Here is a 21685-nt window from a genome sequence, read left to right as displayed (position 1 = left end):
CTTTCCCACCAGCTACATAGAAACCTGACTTCTCATAGACCTTCCTCTGCTGCTCCGTTTACAAGTGTGGTCTAGCATTGTTAGTCTAGTCATTGTTAGACTCTAAGTCAGAGAGTTGGGTTGAGTAGTCCATGAAAAGCTTACATTTGAGTATTAATACTGTTATAATTAGATTCGCTTCTCTATTCGAGGAGAATTAAGTCGGTAAATATCTGTAACAGTTGCTTATGATCCTCGCGTTGTACAGTTGTCATGTTATAACACTGAGTTATATCAGTACAGTGACTTCACTGATGCTCAGCTTAGTTATTCTCCGAGACATAGTAGCTTGGGGCTAATAGAACATTCAGAAGGAATTAATTTGAATATTTTAGTAAGTAAATGAATGTGGAATTTACAATCTGATAATTTTCACTAATTGCAGTAAGGCAGTGCTATTTATTTTTAATTTATTTTTTAAGTATTGTCTTTTCAAAATAATCTTTAAAAAGCCCTAGGCCTTATTTAGGCTAAATATGCATGGAAATGTTCTAGAGAATGAGGCCATTCTAGAAATATTGCTTGTGCATTTTTAAAACCCAAACATCCCCAGACATGTAGACTATTATCTCCTTTTCTCCTCCTCCTTCAGCTAATTAGACATAATTACCCGTGGGGTTTATTTTAATGATGATATTCATAACCTCTCTAAAATTTGGTTAGGTTCAGTGGCTCCTGGGGAATAGGACTTGCCCTGTTTTACCATATTGAGTGTACAGTGGTCACAGCCTGTCTATCCCTTATGTAACAGATTTGCTTGGGAATTTTCTCCTTACTGTTTTATTGGGAGGCATAACTAGTAGGAATATAGAATATCATTAACATAGCCGACTTCAAAATCTGCACAGGCCGCTGACCCCTGTGCTTACACTTGTCCACAGGCTTCCTGTCTCTTAGGTAGAAAGTCAGGCGCCTTTGGGGTGCAGCATTGTTTTATGTAGGGTAAGTGGGTGCTATGTCTACCAGTATGTTTGAATACAGCCTGCAGGAGTTGGTTTTGCTCATAAGGCCATAGCATTAGGGGTGTGTGCTGGGAGGAGTCACCTGGCTTTAGGGGTCCAGCATTCTTCCATGCTAATTAACTAGGAGCGGTTGACACAGAGCAAGATATATATATATATATATATATATATATATATATATATATATATATATATATTTTTTTTTTTTTTTTTCTGTAAGAATGGAGCAAGGCTGAGTTTGATCTCAGGACAGGGCATCCTGTGAGTGTGTCGCCTAAATGTGTAGGTTATCCTTTAGCTTCTCGTTTCCCACTCATGTTTTAAAATCATATTCATTACATCTTTGAAACTTGTGGGAATTGTTGAGTTCACAGTGAGACAGATTTCCACAAACAGTGGAGCTCGCTTATAAGATTACAGAAGCTTAATTTGTAGTTCAGTAACACACATCCTCCCGATGGATAGAAAAGAATCCCCCCAGATTCTTCCCCACAGCTCTGCCTCTACCTCTGACCTCAACCCTCCTGCACCAGGCCTGGTCCAGAGTCTGGAGTACAGTGATCTGATGTGACGTCCGTCTCAGGCATGCCTGGGTTTCATGTGTGTGAGGGCTGTTGTAAACCAGACTGGAATGGGCCCATTGCGGATTCATAACTTAGTTAAGACATGGAAAGATCCAGTTCTCACAGGAAGGATTTGGTTTTGGACCCCTTGGCAGAATTGGCCATGGCCTAATTCTGATTTTACTTTCTTATATATTGTTTCTGGTTCATTTGTGTTTCTGCAGATGTACCGGTGGAGGTTTATTGTTCTTGCTTTGTTAATTTGTCTTCAACTCTAGAGGTGTGCGTGACTTTTGCAGATCAGGAGAAGGACAGCATCCTGAAGATGATGTGACCCTAACCCCTCTCACCCTGCTTTTATGATGACAGGAGAGTGCAATGTGTCGCCGAATCTTTGCACACCATTTTCATAGACTGTGGCCTCGTACTCTTGTACCAGAGGTGCAAATTGTGCCTCTGTGAAGTGTCCACTGCACAGGCTTGTGACTGACGAGGATCACCCGAGGGCTTTGAGACAGAAGCAAAGCTAGAAAATAGAAATCTCTGACTGACATAGCCCTGGTCGAAAAGAGATCCTGGCTGTGGGGTTGAAGTAGTGAGCAAGGGATTGACTGGTTAGTGAAGCATCATCTAGTCTGAAGGAAAGTGAAATGGGGATTTTGTAACAAGGCCTTGGTGACCTCTAAAGAGAAAGGATGTTTTGCAGGTTCATAAGTAACATGGGCTATTAATGACTAGACCTCAATAGGATAATTCTCAGTCTGCGTTTGGTTTTGGTTCTGTAATAGCCAGTGGAACCTACATGGAAATTGAGGGATATGTTAAAACATTCTGGGGTCCCAGCTGCAAGGCAGAAGGAGCCACAGTATTATGGGATATCCACATCAGAAGGTACTGGAAATTTCATCTCTGCCTTATATCTGGCACTCTGGTAAGGCACCAGAAAGGTGGAGAGAATAGTCCAGGGGTCCTCTCACCTAGAAACTCCCAGCTTTGTAGGAGGAGGAGGGTAAGGGAACAAGTGAATTACAGGTACCACTGCCTGTGTAGGACCACAAAAAGGAAGGGGAAAATACCCATCCCTGGGTGTTGTTCAGAGCAGGAGAGGATCGTGGGAATGTCTCAAAGAGTAAAGATGAGGCTTGAGTTGAGCCATAACAGATGTGGAGGAGGCCAAGAAGACAATACCAGATTTTACATATCAAGCAGAATGAGTCTTGGGGCTGGGAGACAGCATGGCCTACACCAAATCTCCCAAGTGGTGACTGCATGGCCTGAGCGTAGACTGCAAGAGAGAGCATTCAGAAAAAGTCAGGGGAAACTGACAGGTCTCCTCACAAGGGCTGGGCCCTACTAATGTTTAAGTTGATGAACAACAGAATGGAAATTGCACTGGGATAGCTCTGAGGGGATGGATGTTGGGTGTACACGACAGAAGCCATCCAGAGAATTTCACATGCAAGAGTTGTTCTGAGAGAGAGCATAGTCACACTGAAGGGGGGTCTAGAGTTGTAGGAGAAGAAAGCAAAGCCCGGCAACTTATTGGAACTGAAGGGAAGATGTGGTGGTGATGGGGATAATGAGTTTGTATAGGGTAAGAAGAGCCACGTCTTTATTTTATGTGGATGAGTTTGTATAGGGTAAGAAGAGCTGTGTCTATGTTTGATGTGTCATGAACTGGTTCTAATCAAGGATTAGTGGGGTACTGCCCTTTCAAAACAATGATGACAAAATCCTTGTACCCCGCATAGACTTGCTTACCAAATGTGTATGCAGTGGTTGGCCACAGCTTTCTGCCATGTGATAGGAAGTCCATTTGGAATAACTTGCACCATCAGCTGGTGTGCTCATGGTTCTCTGTGTAAAAACTTGGTATGATGGGAGGCCGTTTCCTCTCCTTCTGAGCAGTGCCTGGTACTTCCTTCCTAAGGGCACCTGGCACCTGCCTGCCTGGGCTCACAAAGCCTCCTTTTCTCCAGCTGTGGACATTAGCTAGCATCGCCTTGCAAGTTTGTGGTGGGAATTGAATAAGATCTGAGCACCTTCGAAAAGAGAGTGACAGAAACGGCTAGTGAATGCCACTGATGTCTCTTCTCCCTTCAAAGGACCCAGGAAACCAAACTCCGTCTCTTCATTGTTGAGGCCCTCTAAGTGGAGAGCTGGAGACCAGTAGAAAAGTGGAATGTGGAGTTAGACAAGCATTTGTGTTCTTTGAGGAGAATTCACATGAAGGGGAGGGGGGCATTTTTTTTATCCGTTTCTGACCACGCCCTCAACCCTCCTCTTGCTACAGGATGTCAGCTGCAACGAGATCACAGCCTTGCCCCAGCAGATAGGCCAGCTGAAGTCTCTGCGAGAACTGAACGTCCGGAGAAATTACCTTAAGGTTTTACCACCCGGTAAGAAAATAGGGCAAGAGGAAGAGCATGCAGGAGACATTACCCTTTTCGTTTTTCTTTTATGAGCGGTGGTGTGTCTTGTGTGCCTGTGCACTTTGGTTGCTATTATTAAGAATTTGAATCTCACCGACAGATAGCAGAACAATGATGGCCAGGTTGTAGTTCAAATCAAGACTATAGGAACACAACCATTAACGGGATGGATGTTAGCTCTTTAGGACTGCTATGGAAAGGACCACAGAGAGGGCAGCTTAAATGACAGAACCGTGTCTGTTCATCGTCGTGGAGGCTGGAAGGTGTTGGCCAGTTTGTTCCTTCCAAGGTCTTTCTTTTCCTTCCCGTGTCCTCAGAACATCTCACTATTTGTGTCTCTGTCCTGGTCTCTTTTTCCTATTACGCCAAAGGATTAAAGTCTACTCTAATGGCCTCGGTGTCTCTTAATTACCCGTTCAAAGGCTTTGTCTCCAAATACCATTAAATTTTGACATATCGGGGTTAAGAGTTCTATGTCTGAATTTTGGGATGAGGGACTTGGCCAGTCCATACCAGGGCAGAATGAATTCTTTTGGGGCTGGTGTGAACTGTTCTAGAACATGAAGCCAACAGTCTGGAGAGGACAAGCTGATTTCCTGAGATCACATTAGATTTTCCTTGAGGGCCCTCTGATGTCCAAATTGTTCTTTGAGAGTTTCATATAACATGTTTTGATTATGTTACTCCCCCTTCCCCAATCCTGACCAAACCCAACCCTGCCTTCCTATCCAGCCAACTTTGTGTCTTTTTTTTTTTTTTAAACTCATCAAGACTAATTTTTACTCCCCAAGTATTCTTGGATGTGTGGCCTTCCATGGGAACATGGCCAATTCATCAGGGCCTACACTTTTTAGAGAAAATTGTCTCTCCCTCTTCTGGCAGCTAACAGTTGACAATAGCCCCAAAGCTAGGGGTAGGACTTCATGCCCACTTTCCATCTCCTTGCTGGGATTTGGTCCTACCTAGGTTTTGTGTGTGCTGTTACAACTGCTGCAGATTCACATGCTAAGCTGCCCCTGCTGTATTTCAATATCGTTTCCTGTCCTACCCACTCTCTCTGGGTTTTACACTCTTCTCACCCTCCCTTCCTCAATGATCCCCAAGCCTAGGGAGGAGAAGGTAGAGCATTTATGTTCCATTTGGGGCCGAATCTCTTATCTTCATTTGGCGATTTGCCAGTCATTTACTACTTCTCAGATGAGGGTTTAGAGATGCGCTGATCTGTGGGTATAACAATAAGTTATTAGGAGCCAGTTTAATATAATGGCAATTTTTAGCAGAATAATAATAGTAGATTGTGTCCTGGGGTCTATTACCCATCTAGCCATAGGTTCTTTGCCCTATCTTTAATGGTGCTGGATATGGGTCTCATCCAATCAGAAAGTGGTTGGTTATTTGTATGATGTTTAGCCACCCTTGCACCAGTAGGCATGCCTTGCCAGGCTAGTCATCACTGTGACTCCCAGGGTTCAGAGTGTACTCCCAGGGTAAGAAGGAAGATTACTCTTTTTCTCTGGTAGCATGCACAGCACTTTTGAGTTCTGTGAATGCTGGCTACTAGGGATGATGCTTCCAGGTCAGTACCTGCTTGATTTTGCTGTGTTCTAGAACTTAAGTACGTTGCCCCATCTTAGGTTCCAAGGTGACTCCATTTTAACTCCTGATATAAGTGCATATGATTACATTTAGGAAGCTTCTGCAGTAGCCAATTTCTGTGACTTTTTTGGAAGGCATCTCAGTGCCAATGTGCACACTTGGAGGCAGCTGCCATCCAGTTCGTTTGGTATTCATTAGTGTGGCATTTTGAAATCTGCCATCCTGTTTTCACTTTCTTGTTCGAGATATGGAAAAACAGCTTCTGAAACAGTGTGGTGGAGCCCTGTAAAATGCATCATATGTGATGGTAGAGGGCTGGGGGAGGGGTTCCCCTTGCTCATGCTTGCTTGCATTCGAAGAAGAATTATAAACTTCCTCTGTGTAGGTTTCGTTGCTTTCTCTGAGATGAGCTCATTGAAGAGATTTACTTTCTCCACTGGTTCCGGGGCGCGGTTTCATTTCTTTGAGTGTATAAAAACATTTTCCCTAATAATAATAACTACAAACAATAACAACGATAACGACAAACAAAATTTTAATTCGCAGCACATCTGCACAGCACAGCCTTCCGGGCTTGTTATGAAGAAGCCCCTCTGCATTCGAGTGCCTGTGATAATCATTTTGGAAATGTCATAAATAATTGACTCCGTTTCCAGAAGGGAAAACCAGTTACGTCATTGTATGGCCACAGTGTGGCTCAAGGGAAGAGAGCACACCTGCCAAGCTTCGGTTTCTGTTTCTCTTCCTGCGTCTCTCCCACCTTAAGGACATTCTTTTCCCTAAAAAAAATAAAAAATAAGTTGCCACTTGCTCTGCCTTCCATAATTATGTTTTCTCAGCTTTGATTTTTTTTTTTATAAAACACGCAAAGCTGAAATGTTAAGTTTACTGGAACATCCTTTTTAAAACAGAAAAAAATAATTCTGAATATCAAGTTTCTTTCTTCCTCTGTGTAGAGAACTCTGTTGACAAGAGTGTTGGTCCCTCCAGGCAGCCCATCCGTGGCCTTCCATATTTACCTCTGTTTGTTCTCCTGGGGATTCTTCCCTCGTGTGTTTTCAGTTTGAGGAGGGGGAAAAGAGAAGTTTGCAGCCCCGTCGCCCTCACCAGTTTTGTGTATCTTACAATGAATAGAATGGGAAGGTCATGCTTCCTTCTTTTAGGCCCTGATGGCAGGGGGACTAGAGGGTTATTCCTGGCCTCCCTTTGAATGGAGAGAGAAATGTCGAGTTCGTCCTCCTTTTCCACCTTCCGCTCCTTCCTCTTGTCTTCTTTCTCCCCCCTCCTCCTCCCAACCGTCTTTCTTCTGCTTCTGCTCCATTCCTCCTCTTCTTTTCCTCCTGTTTCTTTACTTCTTTCCTCTCTTCCTTTTCTTCCTCCTCCTGTTTGCCTCCGTCTTCCTGTTTTTCTGCTTCTCCATTTCCTCCTTTCCCCCTTCTCGACTTGCTTTCTTCTTTTACCTGTTCTGCCTCTTGACCTTTTCTGGATCAGCCTTGCAAGACTGTCATTACCTCCTATGCATGGCTGCTGTGGGAGCGTAGAGGTCTCATTCCCCTGTGCTACTGCCCAGTGAAACCTATGGACCAGGCAGTGGTCGCCGGAAAAGTGTCCTTCGCTTTTCACCTGTGAGTTCTCCACTCCCCAGAACACTCCTCTGGTTATGCTCATAGTCTTCATTTTAATGGGTAAACAATTGCTGGGAACACTCGCTACATAATAGCTCTTGTCTACGTGCCCCCTTTCTTCTAGCAAAAGAATCATAAAAGCCAGAACACAGAGTCCCATTAAATTTTAACACTGGTGAGAAAGCTTAGCTCTGAAGTCATCCTGCCGGGGAATCCCAATCCTTAGGTGATCCACAGACTGTACCATGAGGGATGTATACTGGCTAGTCAGTTTGTTCTTGGTCAACTTGACACAGGCTAGGGCATCTGGGAAGAGAATGTCAATTGAGAAAGTGCCTGCATCGGATTAGCTTGTAGGCAGGTCTGCAGGCATTTTCTTGATTGGGGGCTTCCAGCCCCCTTGGCAAGTGATGCTGGTTTCTAGAAGAAAGCAGGCTTAGCAAGCCTTGAGGAGCATGCCAGCACTCCTCCATGGCCTCTGCATCAGCTCCTGCCTCCAGGTCCCTGCCCTGCCCTCCCTTTGTGGTGGACTGTAAACTGTATGCTGAGATAAGCCCTTTCCTCACCGGGTTGTTTTTGGCCATGGTGTTCATTGCAGCAATAGAAACACTAAGACAGAATCCTACTTTCCCTTTCCTTTCAGTCCCATGCTTCCACCTCCACAACCTAGCTGCCCCTGTCACTCCTCCCTGTGCCACATCCAGACAGCCTTTAGGAGATGGTCTGAGACCCGTGACGACCGCCACTGGGGATGTGAGCTGCTCAGGGCAGTGTGGACACACAGATTCCTTGGCATATGTTTTGACATACAGTTCCCGAGTTTGTCCTATAGAGCCTCCACGGACTTCACTTCGAGGCCTGGGAGTTGGGTGTCCTTCGTCATTCTAGAATTTTCTATCTCGTCACTCCGTTCTGGAAGATGAAGTAATGCCCGGAGGTGTGAAAGGTGGAAAGCCCCTTACTTTCCCTGGGCCTTGAGTTCTGAGAAGACACAGCGCTCAGCCCCAGGGAGTGGTGTCGGGGGAGCCAAAGTCCTCTGCAGGGTTGTTTGAAAGCCTCAGCCGTGTAGTGGAAGAGGAGAAACTGCTGAGTCTTCTTTTAGGTGGGTGCCCTCTCCTTTGGGTCCTCTCCCTGTCTAGTTTCAGGCTGTCTTCCTCTTTAGGAGGCTGGAAGTATTTGAAACCACTATATTTTGGCCTCTGACAGCTCCCGTACCCGAAGTACAGGGCACTGTTCTAAAGTGACCCTACTGTAGTCTTGACCCAGCCAGCTCCGAGATCTGCCAGTGTCACCCTGGGTTCTGGCACTGCCCAGCCTCGCTTGGCTCTCTGGGAATCTGTTTGACTTCATTCCTAGCAGCTGCCAGTGTCGGTTGGAATACTTGAAATTACTGAGTGTTTGCTGTGCCACTGGGTGGGGACCTCAGGCTAAATGTAGCATCTTCTATGAGCTGCGCAGGGGCCGACTTCAAAGGCAACAAAACAAAGCCCAGCCAGATCGGAATTATGGGGCCTTTCAGAAAATCCTAAATTAGGTAACACTAGGAAAATGAACAAAACACGACGACGACAACAACAAAATAGCCTCTGAGAAAATCAGGAACATAGTGACCGAAACTTTTTCTGGCTTCGTGCCAACTAAGCGCCACTGAATAGATAAGGATTTTCTGTAATTAGCATGTCATTCCTCGTCAGCAAGTGCTTCAGGAAAATGGGTGACAGTTAGAACAATCATGTTCTGTGTGACAGGGCTCCTGCAGTTCCTTTGCTGGAAGAGAAGTGGCTCCTTAGATACTATGAATGGCAAGTGTTCCCAGTGCAGCTTGTGGTGACTGAGCACCCAGGAAAAGATCCCTCCATTCAGGGAAATACTTTATATATGCTTACCTTGTATTCCTAACAGCTGGCTTTGGTTTTATTACACAGCATATCCCCCGATATGCAGAAGGTTAATTTTTGAGGGTGTAGCTACTTGATCCTGCTGTTTTCTGAGATTTTCTTTTCTTTTCTTTTAATTCGTTTTCCTTTCTCTCTGTTTCAGAGCTAGTAGATCTCCCCTTGGTAAAGTTTGACTTTTCCTGCAACAAAGTTCTGGTGATCCCCATCTGCTTCAGAGAGATGAAGCAGTTGCAGGTGCTCCTGCTGGAGAACAACCCTCTGCAGTCCCCTCCGGCTCAGGTGAGGACCTGCCCAGAGCCTTGACCCAGCGGCCCCTGCTCTGGGACTCTCTGCACACCCAAGACTGCGCTCGGCATGATGGGGTGCAGTGGGTATTCTCCCGCCGTGCGTGAAGCTTTAAGTACATCTGGCTAAGTTAACCTTGGGATGCATCACATCTGTGCGCACATCTGTGTCACCGTTTTTGAATACCCCAAGGCCAAAATTACAGGTTTGGTAATGTACCACTCAGTCATAGAATATTTGGACTACAAAGGGGTAATATGTTCCATATTTGAATGTTAGCCAGGAAAGTGGAATTTAAACATCTTAAAAATAAATAATCACTGATATTTTTGAGACAGGTATTAAATATAAAACTATAAGAAACACTATAAAGTATGTATGTTTCTTCATACAAGTAAGATTTTACAGTTCATTTTCTTTTTAAATAGCGTAATGACTTATTAAATCAATTATTATCTTTGAAACTCTTAATTGTTCTCTATAGACTTGAAAATTAATGTTTTTTTTACCTCCTATGGTTGGACTATTACCAATATGGGCCCACTTTTATAAATTTTACACTATTGTCATTTAAATACATTTTTGTCAAAATTTAGTAGTTTTAAAAGGTTAGGAATTTCTTGAGCATGATTTTCTATTCAAAGTAGAATTTGGAGGGAACAGGCCTGAGAATCCGTGTGTGTTTTGTGGCCGTCATTCGGCAGTTGCTCACCAGGACATTCTGAAGATTAAATTGCACGGTCAGGGACCTGGAGCTTACATTTTGTTTTGTCACTGAGGAGTTAATACGCGTTACTGATGTCTTCGTAGATTTGCACAAAAGGCAAAGTGCACATATTTAAGTATCTGAGTATACAGGCGTGCCAGATAAAGACGACTGATCCCCTCTACCTCCACGCCATGGAGAGGCCTCATTTACACCAGCACGTAGAAGACAGGTGAGTTAATGCCTTCCTTCCTGAGAGAGCCTGCTTAGAAGGCGCATAGTCGCAGCTGCCCCGATAACTGGGAGGCAGAATACCTGTGTTTCATTTGTGTGATTCACACTTATGACTTAGAGCTTGGGAAAAGAATGGCGTTCAAAACGCTGATGCTGGAGAGACTCAAATCTACCTTCTCATCAATAATCAATTCTTCCCGAATATGTGTGTGGATGCTCATAAACAATATCTAGAATGGATCTTATCCTTCCAATTAACATAGCTATATTAAACTATTATTGTAAAGCATTGCATTTTTTAAAGTTGGTGTTCTTAAGCTGGGCATGGTGGCATACACCCGTAATCCTGGTATTTAGGAGACCGAGCTAAGAGGATCGTGAATTTTAGGTCAGTCTGGGTCCGTACATAGGTGTATATATAGCAAGATCTTGTCCCGGCCCTGCTGTTCTTGATTTTAATGACTGTATCAAGCTGAAATGTATTAGGAGTTACTGATTTTCTGTATACCTGCACACTGTTAGTTGTATCTTAACACCGTTAAGACCCGTGGGCTTCAGTTTTTAAAATGCATTGTGGCTATTTTTTTCCCATTTTTTTCCTCTTTCTTGTGAAAGTGTGAGGATCCCTTCAAGCTTCCCTGAGCCATCTGTACCGTAAGACAGGCCATGAGCATCCTGAGAACAGAGTTGCCTCAGGGACACTAAGGAACAGCCTCTTCTAGAGACTTTTCCAAGGCAGGGACCTTTTGCTTTGCTCTTTGCTAAACAGGGTGACTTGAAATTTCATACCACCCTAATGGCATTTTCAAAATAATGCTATAACTATATATTGCTTATTTTATATTTATATTACCAGGTATAGTGAATCACAGGAAAGGTTTTCAAAATGATTGAAAATAGTGTTTTATTACCTACCAGATAAAAGCAATTATGTATCTTACTGTTTTTATATATGTACAATGAAATAAAATTAGTAACTGTTTCAAAGCAATAAGTTGCTTCTCAGAGGAGGAAATCCTGAGTACAGAGAATTATGATGTCCGTGGCAGCTGTGTATAGGTTCTCATTATGTCCTTTTCTTCATAGTTCTTAGGAGTAGACTGATTCGTGTGTCACATAATCATAATTACAATAATGATGATAAATTTTCTACAATGAAGTTATTATATTACTAATCGGTATATCTGGGTGTCAACTTTGTGATTCTTTAAAATTTTTTTTCCTAACTGAATTCAATGATGATGACATCTCCCCAGTAAGAAGGATTCTGATTCGGGAGTTGGAAGTGACAATGGAGATAAGCGGTTGTCTGCCACCGAGGTAAATCTGGTGACCACGGTATTCTCCTTGGTTCTGGGTCCATCTGTCTGTGTCCACTAACGTCTTTTTCTGGAAGAAGCCACGGGTGCATTTGGATGATTTGCATTGACAGTTCAGTCACATGTGGGAGCACAGCTCGGAACCCCTAAGGTTATGTAAACAGTAGCTTCTGTCACTCTGTCTCTGTCTACCTTATTATTTTAGAAATAACTCAAAAATACAGTCCCTGTCTTTTTCCCACTCCCACATTATCGGAATAGTCTTTACTGCTGAGTAAATATTATGAGAGGGCCAAGTCCTGTCCAAGCATGAAGCTCTTTTAGAAATACACCTGTCTTTAACAGTACTTCGGGAAGCGTGGTTATTCAGTATTCAGAAGTATTCAAAAGAGTTAAGGCGTCAAGCATGCACTGTGTCTGAGTAGCTTATTCCCTGAAATGTTTTAAGTGAATGTGTGTGTTAGGGTGTGCATGTGCCGCACCGTGTGTGGGGGTTAGAAAGCAACGTGCAGGAGTCAGTTCTTTCCTTCCACCATGCGGGTGCCGGGGATTAAATTCACGCACTCATCGGATTTGGCACCTCACGCCTTTACCTGCGGAGCCATCTCTCTGGCCCTTACCTGTAGTTTCTAGAACAGTATCTATAGTTCTGCCACCTCACCTGTGTTCTGCTCAGAGAATTAAGTGTATTTGTAAGGTGAGTCAAATCAGTCTGCATGACAGAGCTTCCTCTAGTGACATGGAGCATGCCATGCATGTCTTCTGTTTATTTTGTTTTTGAGACAGGGTTTCTCTGTGTCTCTTTGGTTGTCCTGGAACTCACTTTGTAGACCAGGCTGGCCCTGAACTCAGAGAGATCCACCTGCCTCTGCCTCCTGAGTGCAGGGATTAAAGGAGTATACCACAACACCCAGCCATGTGTGGTCCATTAGGACCCACAAGGTATCCTTGAGGTTGCAATAATTAGATCAGTTACTTCATCTAAAGGAATCACAGTTTTATTGAATGCGATTTCAGAAAGATTTTTTTTTCTTCCCAATTCTCTTCTGGTTTTGAGCTTTAACAAGCAGAAAAGTTTATTTTCCACAAAATGTGCTATAAAGCAGTGTATTTAAAAACAAAACAACCTAAAATTTGGTGCCGGGGCATGGATTGGGTAGTCTTGTAAAATGCTCGCTGTGTATCACGAGTTCAATCCTCAGTGCCCCTGGAAAAGCCAGCTCCAGAAATACAAGCCAGTCATCACACTGTGAGGAAGAGATCAAGAGGAACCTGGAGCTCAGCAGCTCCGGCCAACCAGCCCAGCTAAATCCGTGGGATCCAGGCTCACTGAGGAGACCCTGTCTCTAGAAGAATGTGGAGAGGGAGGGGGAGTTTCAGCATTGATCTCTGGCCTCTACATGCTACACACACACACACACACACACACACACACACACACACACTAAAAATAAAATAAATTAAAATTCCTCAGCATTTTTCTGATGAATTTCTTTTAAAGCATTTTGAAGAAGAGTTAGTAGGAAGAAAAAGGCAGCCACTAGCAGTGTAAGAAAACGCCCCACGTGAAGCCACATTGACAGTTGGCCGTGGTTCCCGGGTGCGGTGGGAACGCAGACTACACTGCTTTTCTATGTTACTGTCTATTTAACCCCTTAGACTTCACGAAAACTCCTAAGTCCTCTCAAATGGACCATTGTTGCAGAAACTAGCCACCCTGGACTTATTTTCCATTAAACTGAAACAATCTCTCCTTTATCTCTCTTCTAAGAGTAATTAAGTTCATTAATAAAACATCTCACAAAGAGCTTCATTCTCCTTCTCCACTTATAAGTTGGATGCTAATCGCATTCTGAAGAGAGCCCAAGGAATTGCTTTCCCCCTTTAATTAAATGCATATCTTTGGACTTCTGCTAACTGTTAGGGTGGGAGGTGGGTGGAGGGAAAGGGGACTGTAGGAATAATTATAAATTAGTAGAATAAAATGGAGGAGTCTCTCCTTTGCCTGTCTCACTCCCATGCTAGCCACATTGTCTAAGCGTACCTCTAAAACGCTTGTTTTGTTTTTAAGGAATGGTAAGGTTTTGAATTATACTTGATGGTGTGCTATTTGTAAATGTTTTGGCCAGGATCACTCTCCACTGAAACCTCATTGTCAGGGTCAGGGGTCACACGGGTACCTTTTCTCTGACGGTTGCCGTTGTCTGACTGACTTGACATTGGTTATGAAGGCAGTAGATGCATATTTTCCCCAAGTATAATTCAGCCAGAGCTTGTGGGGAATCTGTGAATATTTGTTTGCTGAGTGAAATTCATGCTTGCCTTCTGCCTGTTTCTAAATCGGCTGTGCTTGTATCCAAGAATGAAGAGAGCCGCAAACCTTGAGGAACTAGCCACACACCTGTTGTATGCTTTGGGGATGCCCTGCTCCCTGTGCCTTGGGATGCTTGTCACTTGTCACTAAATAGCAACACCAGAAATGGAGATGGGAAGATAAATGAGGATCTTAACTTGTGATACAAGAGTATGGCTTAAGGCCAATGTGATAGTTTGTGTCAAACATTCCCCTGTTACCTTGGGCATCGCATGGTCCTTGAGTGCCTATGGCTGTAAGCTCAGAATGGGAGGAACCCCACAAGACTTTAGGTCGAAGCTTATCTGTAGAGGTGTGTGTACAATGTTAACATTGTACATCTGCGCTCATAGCCAGCTCTCATCCATAAAGCAGAGCTCCCCAGCTGTGCTGAGAGTCTCACTCACATGCCCACCATCCCCTGTGAACAGCCACTCTCCTGAGTTCAGACATCACCGTCAGGGTGTTTCTGAATTTGTATAGGTAGTTTGTCTCTGCTGTCTTTTACTCAGTGTGCCGTTTTAAGGCCAGGAGGCCACTTTCTTACAGAGTTCTCTTGTCTGCACCCACAAGACTTCTCCTTTGAATGACGTGATTCCCTTTTTATCTTTTTAGCCCTCCGATGAGGACACAGTTAGCCTTAATGTTCCCATGTCAAATATCATGGAGGAAGACCAGACCATCAAGGAGGATGCATGCCATCGTCTGACCCCAGCTAAAGGTCTGAGTGAGATGTGTGTAAAGAGCGCTTGCTTTGTAGGTTTGGCCACAGGGCTTCCAGCACCATGTACAGATGCGGAGACGATCAGTTTACTCTTTGTGTTATACATACTGTGAGCCAACTGACGTGCCCACAGGTGAATTTCATGTCAAGTCCCAAACTCTAGATAGCTCTTCTATCTGTTCTACAGGTGGAGAGACCAAGGCTCAGACAGTTTAAGTAACTTCCCAGTAATTTCTCAAGCCAGCTCTGCTCCTAACGGTCAATAATAGAGCCCTCATCCTGAAGATTATAGGAGAGTCTTTAGATTGATTTTTGAAAAGAAAATATTGATATGATACATAAGACTTAGGACAGCTCTACTTGCTATCATCAAATCTCCACATCTCAGTGACAGTCCAAATAGAAACTGGTGGTTGGCAGACAGCTGCCCTCCAAGGGTTGATTGGCAGGCCAATGCTCATTCCTCACCGTTAGCATGGATTCCCAATGTCTTCACATCCATGTGTGTTAAGCTAGAGTGGTTGTGGGCTGGCCTAGAAGTGCCTATCTTTTATAAGACATGCTTTATTCCATGGGCATATCTAATAGACTTGAGGTATGGGCTTGGGAATCTGTTGGACTGTAACCAAGTCAGTTGGTCTCATTCATCTCCTATAAAGACCATTAAATTAGATGGCCTCCAAAAGACTTTGTAACTCAAGAGCTTTGACTCTTAGATAATCATCAAGTGATCACTAAACATTGTAGCTTGAGCGTCTCAATCCTTGTGAGAGCCACACTGTCATAGATCATGTGGCAGAATGTTGATGGCTCTTGTTTATTCGATGACTTTAAAAGAAAATATTGCAATTTACTATTCATGATTGAGGATGGAGAATGTTGTTCACAAAGTGTAGAACTGTATCAGTGATAGATCAAATCCCAGGATGATCACTTACTTTCACAGTTTGTTAGATTTATTCATTTTATTTTATGTGTATAAATGTTTTTCCTATGTGTATGTAAGCACACCATGTACGGGCCTGATATCTGCAGAGGTCAAATGGGGGCATTGAGTCCCCCGGGGCTGGAGTTACAGTTGATTGTGGGTCACCATGTGAGTGCTGAGGGCTGGGAAGGGAACCTGAGCCTGGATCCTCCCTAACAGCAACACACACTCTTACCTCCTGAGCCGCGTCTCCAATCCCTGTCATGGTCTTCTTAATGATCAGAGAGCTATTTTAAGGTCACTCAAACATTTCTCTATTTTTTTTTTCACTTCTTAGATTTAGGAAACTTGTATTTGTTTGGAACAAGGTCTTCCTACTTCCAGCCTAGGCTTGCCTGCTTCTGCCTCTCCAGTACTGGGTGTAGATGAGCACCACCACACCCAGCTCTTAGCTTTAGATTTTTTTGTGTTTTCTGACATATTCTTGCATGATTTATTTATTCTTATCGTATGTGCATTGGTGTTTTGCCTGCATCTGTATCTGTGTGAGGGCATTAAAGATCCCCAGGAACTGGAGTTACAGACAGTTGCAGGCTGGTGTGTGGGTGCTGGAAATTGAAGCTGGGTCTTCTGGAAGAGGACCTGAGCCTTCTCTCCAGCACCATAGATTTAGATTTTTACACTTAGAACTTGAGGGTAGCCTTAAACAAAGAGATTATGTTAGAAACCATATGTGAACCCAAAAGTCTAGCCGAATAATACATGAAAATATAGCTGTCACTGTGTTCATTCATGTAAATCTTATCACAGTATGTAGCATTGGGGGTCATGTTTGAGACATATTTTTTCAAGTAAAATAATTAATCTTTTACTAGTAAGTTCCTCCTAACCCCCTGACAGGGTTACTTTTTAGACTTCTGTAGTCTTCTGTGCAGACTTCACACAGTCCCCTGTGCTCTCCGTTTGTCTGTGCTCTACCTGCTGGGACAGGTGATTTCTACCCAGGCCAGCATGCTCTTGCTTCTGGAGAGCCTTTCTCAGGGGGGAGTTTCTGTCATTGGTAGGATTTGGGGGTCTTGTCATGTTCCACATTTTCTGAAAATTTTTGGTTGCTTAAGGACAAGTCATTTACTCCCTCCAATGGACATGAAGGTACATATCTTAAGTGACTTGATGCTTCCCATGGAACAGCCAGTCAGTATATTTTGTTGAACTTAGAATTTGAATTAATTAGCCACATTCTGCGGAGAGTGTAAAAACTCTCTTTTGTAATTGTCTTGATTCTTTAAAACCATGAGGTGACATTTCAGTTCCTTTGTCGGGAGCTAAGCCATCAAACAGCCTTGACGTCTGACATTCAGTTTGGGGTCTAGTTTATTTTTTATTCCTTCTCCCCTGGTGAATTTTCCCCTTCTATTTTACGGGGAAGATTAAGTGTGGTTTATTCCTGGGCCTTCCCAGGGGGTGAGAGAGGGTTTGGTAGCAGTTATCTGTGTGTTTGAGGACCTGTGCTTCCTGCTTCTGTCCTGAAAGTCACACTTTCTTCCTTTCTCTGTGTCTTTCTGACAGGAGAATTTCAGCCAAAGCCTTCCCTCTTGGGTGACAACAGCAGCCCAGGACAAGAAAGAGACCAGTTTGCCGATGGAGCAGATGCTCTTCACTCGGGATTTATGAACTATATTAAGGTAAGATGGTGCGGCTCAACTCATATTCCTCTGCTTGGCACCTTAGAATTCAGGTTGAAAGATTTCAGTCCAACTTTCCAGTCCTGTGTACTGTTTGCTCCTGAAGCCTCCAACATGTCTGTGTCTATCATTGGGAACTTGCTCCAGCCATGCTTGTCTCTGAATGGGACGAAGCTTATATATGTTTTTCGTTTTTGTTTTTTGTTTTCTTTTCCTGGTTCAGGAGTTGCTCTGCTCCTTCTTCCTCACCCAGCCTCACAAGTTAGCAGCCTGACCAGGATTGCCATACTCATTTGCAAAGGCTCAAAATCATTTTATTTCCTCATCATGTTTTGTGTGACTACTTCTTGAGAAGCTCAGGCTTGAGAGCTCAGGCTGACCACCCTTTTACCTTAAAACTAGAAATGCCAGCTGGGCAATGGTGGTGCACACTTTCAATCCCAGCCCTCTGGAGGCAGAGGCAGGCGGATCTTTGTGATTTGAGGCCAGCCTGGTCTATAGAACAGTCCCAGGACTGGCTCTTTAGCTACTGAGAAACCCTGTCTTGAAAAACCAAAGAAAGAAAAAAGAACTAGAAATGTCCCAGGTTCCCGGGCTCTTCAGATTTTGGAATATTCATGTAGACATTAGAGAATGAGGATCTATAGTCCAAAGTCTGAAATCCAAAGTGTTCCAAAAGTAGAAGCTCCAAAGTCATGTGGTTCAAAGGCTTCAGCTTGATGGGCTAGCAAGATGGCTCCCATATGGATGTCAGAGGACAGCTAATTCTCCTTACACCATGTGGATCCCAGGGATTGAACTCAGATCATCAGGCTTCGCGACAGGTGCCTTGACCTCCTGAGCCATCTTGCCAGCCCCTCATCCATGTTTTGTGATGATCACTTTGATGCTTTGACCCAGCTTAACCAATATTTTTGGTCATTAACTCCAAGGACACCAGGAGAAAGATAAGCTAAACTTTATGTATGCTGCTTAAGAATCTAGTGACCTGTAGCTTTCTTTATGCCCTTGAGGTGGAGACAATTAATTTGGCAATTCCGTAATCAACCCTACTTAGTTTGTGCAGTGTGACAGTCTAAAACCAGTGATTCTCAACCTTCCTAATGCTGCGACCCTTTAACACAGGTCCTCGTGCTGTGGTGACCCCAACCATAAAATTATTTGCATTGCTGCTGTAATTTTGCTGTTGTTATGAATTGTAAATAGCCGTATTTTCTGATGATCTTCGGCGACGCCCGTGAAAGAGTCGTTCAGCCCCAGAGGGGACGTGACCCCCAGATTGATAATCACTGGTCTAAACCGGTTATAGGCATCCAGAAGGGTAAAACTCAAAGTACAGGATCCCAGCCTTTCACTTTCGGAGCTTCCTCCCATCCTCTGTCTCCATCCGCATTGCTTTAGCCGAGCTCGTCTTGTCTCACCGTGATAGTTAGCGGTGGCACTCGGGCTCCTCCGCCAACACCGGCCCTCTGCCACCAGCTGTTTTCTTAGAGCCCAAATCCAATGCGATTTCTCTCAGGTCCCTCCCACAAGGTTCTTTTGCATTTGACTCCTGTCTGTGTGGGACAGTGAGAGTCATGAGAACATGGGAAAATGATTGGGTCTTCATTGCCTCAAGAGTTTCCCTTAGGTTGAGACTCTAAAGATAGACTTGAAAAATGTGTTTGGAAGATTCAAGATCCAGTTCAAGTTCCAAAGGAAATCAGAGTAATTAGTAGAGCACATTGTCCCCCCAGATTCGAGAGTTCCAGGATGCTGAGGATCCTGGAAATGGCTGTTGTAGAGGGCGGGTCCTCTGGATAGAGACGCAGGAGTAAGCATGTGTTAGTTAGGCTCAACTTCTGTTTTGTAACCTTATACCTAAGGACCAATTTGTGTACCGTACGGCCCTGCACACTGATCATTGAAAGTTCTGTAGTCTATATAATCCTTTCTTACTTCCTGAATTGGCATCTTGTGTTTTGCTATTCTGGTCAGTTTTTTTTTTAATCATTTGAAATAGTTATATTGTATACAACCACTATGCATGTTAAATTATCCAATACCAAACCAGTCTACTTAGAGAGAATACCAACTTAGATTTCTGAGAGCCTTTGGCTATATTTTTGTCAGTCAATACCAAGCTTTGTTTTATGTATGTCTGTTGTTAGAGACACCTGGCTCAGTGTCAAGTCAGGTACGCCTTAATGGTGGAGGTCGGATTTGAAAACTGTGTTGTTATAGAATTTCATCACTGTACGCTTGCCAGTCTCAGGTGGCCACAGCATCGTTATGTGTGGCTGCCTGCCTGTTACTGGTTTATTTGTATTGCGTTCACTAACACTGTCATGCATACCTGTATTAAACTTACCTACCACGTCTTTCTTTAGTGAGGTGCTCTGAAGCTGTCCAGGGCTAGGCAGCATCTCAGCATCATAGTGGGGGCCCATTGTGAACTGTGAAAACATTTTTTTAAAGGCACAAACATGAAAATGTGCGCTAAGTGGGCCAGTGCCAATGCTTGTTCAGTTTACACTATGAGAATTAGAGCCAGAAGGCAGAGTGCTTCTTATCCTGCCTCACCTGGAGCCTGCACGTGTTTAGTTTTCATTTTTCTTAATTACTCTGTGTGGTGTGTGTGTGTGTGTGTGTGTGTATCTATCTGTGTCTGTGAGTGAGAGTGTGTCTGTGTCTTTATGTTACTCTGAAGTACCCCAGCACTGCTTTGGAGACTACAGGTGAATTTTTGTTGAGTGGACCTGTTCTTGAATGCTGCCTAATTTGAAGGGAAAAAAAGAAAAAACAAACAAACAAACAAGCTCAGCCGGCTAATGTCAGCTTGTTCTGTGCTCTACATGCTTTGGTGACTTTTCATTTTGAGGTTGCCAATGAGAAGGACACCATGTCTCCACTAGCAAAGACTTAGAAGAACGGGGACACGTTGCTTTGGGTGTGACATCTAACAGTCTATTTCTGTGAATCTCACTGTCATTTGCAGAGTGACGCACAGTTAGTTTATATGGTGGTTGTTAAACTTCGGAAGAACAGTCGGTATAGTGAAAGTCTGAGTGGTTTTTGAGACACCCTCCTCAGGGGAAGTCTGGTCCTAAAGACACACTGGACCCAATGCTGATGTGCCCCCACATCCCACAGTCCGATATTCTTTCTTCCCTAATAGGGAAATGTACCCACTCCAGGGTGGCTCCCTGCCAGTGTTGCTCAGTCTGGATGTTTTCCTTGTCTGAGGAGAAAGTCCAAGGAAGCACATGGAAGGCCCATAGCAGACACGGCTTTCCCAGGGTTCACTCACTCTGTAGCATCTCCAGAGAACTTTGGTGAGGGAGGCTCAGGGAAAGCATTTGAGTAGTGTAGGGCCTTTTTTTCTACTGTTAAATACTAGTTAGTTGAATTAAATAAGGAACTCAGGTAAACTATGTTTTTTTAATCATTTAATTTTCTAAGGTTTTATTTGTTTATTTACTTTTTTTAAGACAGGGTTTCCCTATATAACAGCTATGGCTGTCCTGGAACTTACTTTGTAAACCAGTCTAGCCTCAAACTCTCAGAGGTCAGCCTACCTCTGCATCCCTGAGTTCTGGGATTAAAGGTGTATGCCACCACCGCCCCACTAATTTTCTAAGTTTCTAACTTTTTAAGTAATTGTGATAAGATATGTATAAAAAATAAAATCTTTTACCTTAAAAGTTTTTGAGTCAAGTCTTGGTAGGTAGCTCAGGCTGACCTTAAAGTCACGATCCTTCTGGCGTAACTGACCTTCTGAATGCTGAGATGCAAGTGGACACTGCCTATACACCGCTCCAACAGATCCTCCTAACCAGATTTCAGTGGCACAGTGCAGTTAGGGTTAAGGATATACATATTGTTAACACTGTCCTCTTACCGCCAAAACCCTTTTCGTCGTTTAGAGCTGAGACTCTGTATCTATTAAATCTGCCCCATTCTGCCTCCTCTCTCTGGCAATCACTGCTTTCCTTCTCATCTCATCGACTTTGACGAGTATGAGTACCACGCATGGGTGCAGTCATGCAATGTGTGTGTGATTTCATACTCGAGATTTTCTGGATGTAAAGACTATTTCATTATGTATCTCTAGCGTTTCAGTGGATACCTGGTTGGTTTTTGCCTTTTGCCTCTTGTGAATTACACTCCCGTGGACATGGGCTGGCACTGATTTTAACTTCTCATTGGTTGTCCCATGTGTTTGTTCTGTCTGTAGGACCAGGCAGAAGACTGTGAAGAGCTGTTGCGGATAGAAGAGGACGCTCACTGGCAGATGGACGGATTGTGAGTGCCAGGGCTGGGTCATAGGTCATCATCACTCCTCTTCAGGAACACT

General features: G+C 43.8%; 1 protein-coding gene across 5 annotated transcripts in view; it reads left to right on the top strand.

The window, feature by feature from the left end:
- Lrch1 (leucine rich repeats and calponin homology domain containing 1) overlaps window positions 1–21685 on the top strand; it is a 189620-nt gene that overhangs the window by 120321 nt on the left and 47614 nt on the right. For all 5 annotated transcript variants that reach the window (XM_041666903.1, XM_041666887.1, XM_041666912.1 and 2 more), the window contains exons 4-10: window positions 3858–3963; window positions 9258–9394; window positions 10211–10338; window positions 11597–11660; window positions 14628–14733; window positions 17234–17349; window positions 21566–21633. In XM_041666903.1, the coding sequence (XP_041522837.1) occupies window positions 3858–3963; window positions 9258–9394; window positions 10211–10338; window positions 11597–11660; window positions 14628–14733; window positions 17234–17349; window positions 21566–21633 (725 nt within the window). The remainder of the gene's footprint in view (window positions 1–3857; window positions 3964–9257; window positions 9395–10210; window positions 10339–11596; window positions 11661–14627; window positions 14734–17233; window positions 17350–21565; window positions 21634–21685) is intronic.

Source organism: Microtus oregoni, unplaced genomic scaffold, assembly GCF_018167655.1.
Source record: "Microtus oregoni isolate MIOR12 unplaced genomic scaffold, Mior012 000001F_ref0000356, whole genome shotgun sequence".
Classification (NCBI taxonomy): Eukaryota; Metazoa; Chordata; class Mammalia; order Rodentia; family Cricetidae; genus Microtus; species Microtus oregoni.
This window is presented reverse-complemented; position numbering and strand designations above follow the sequence as displayed.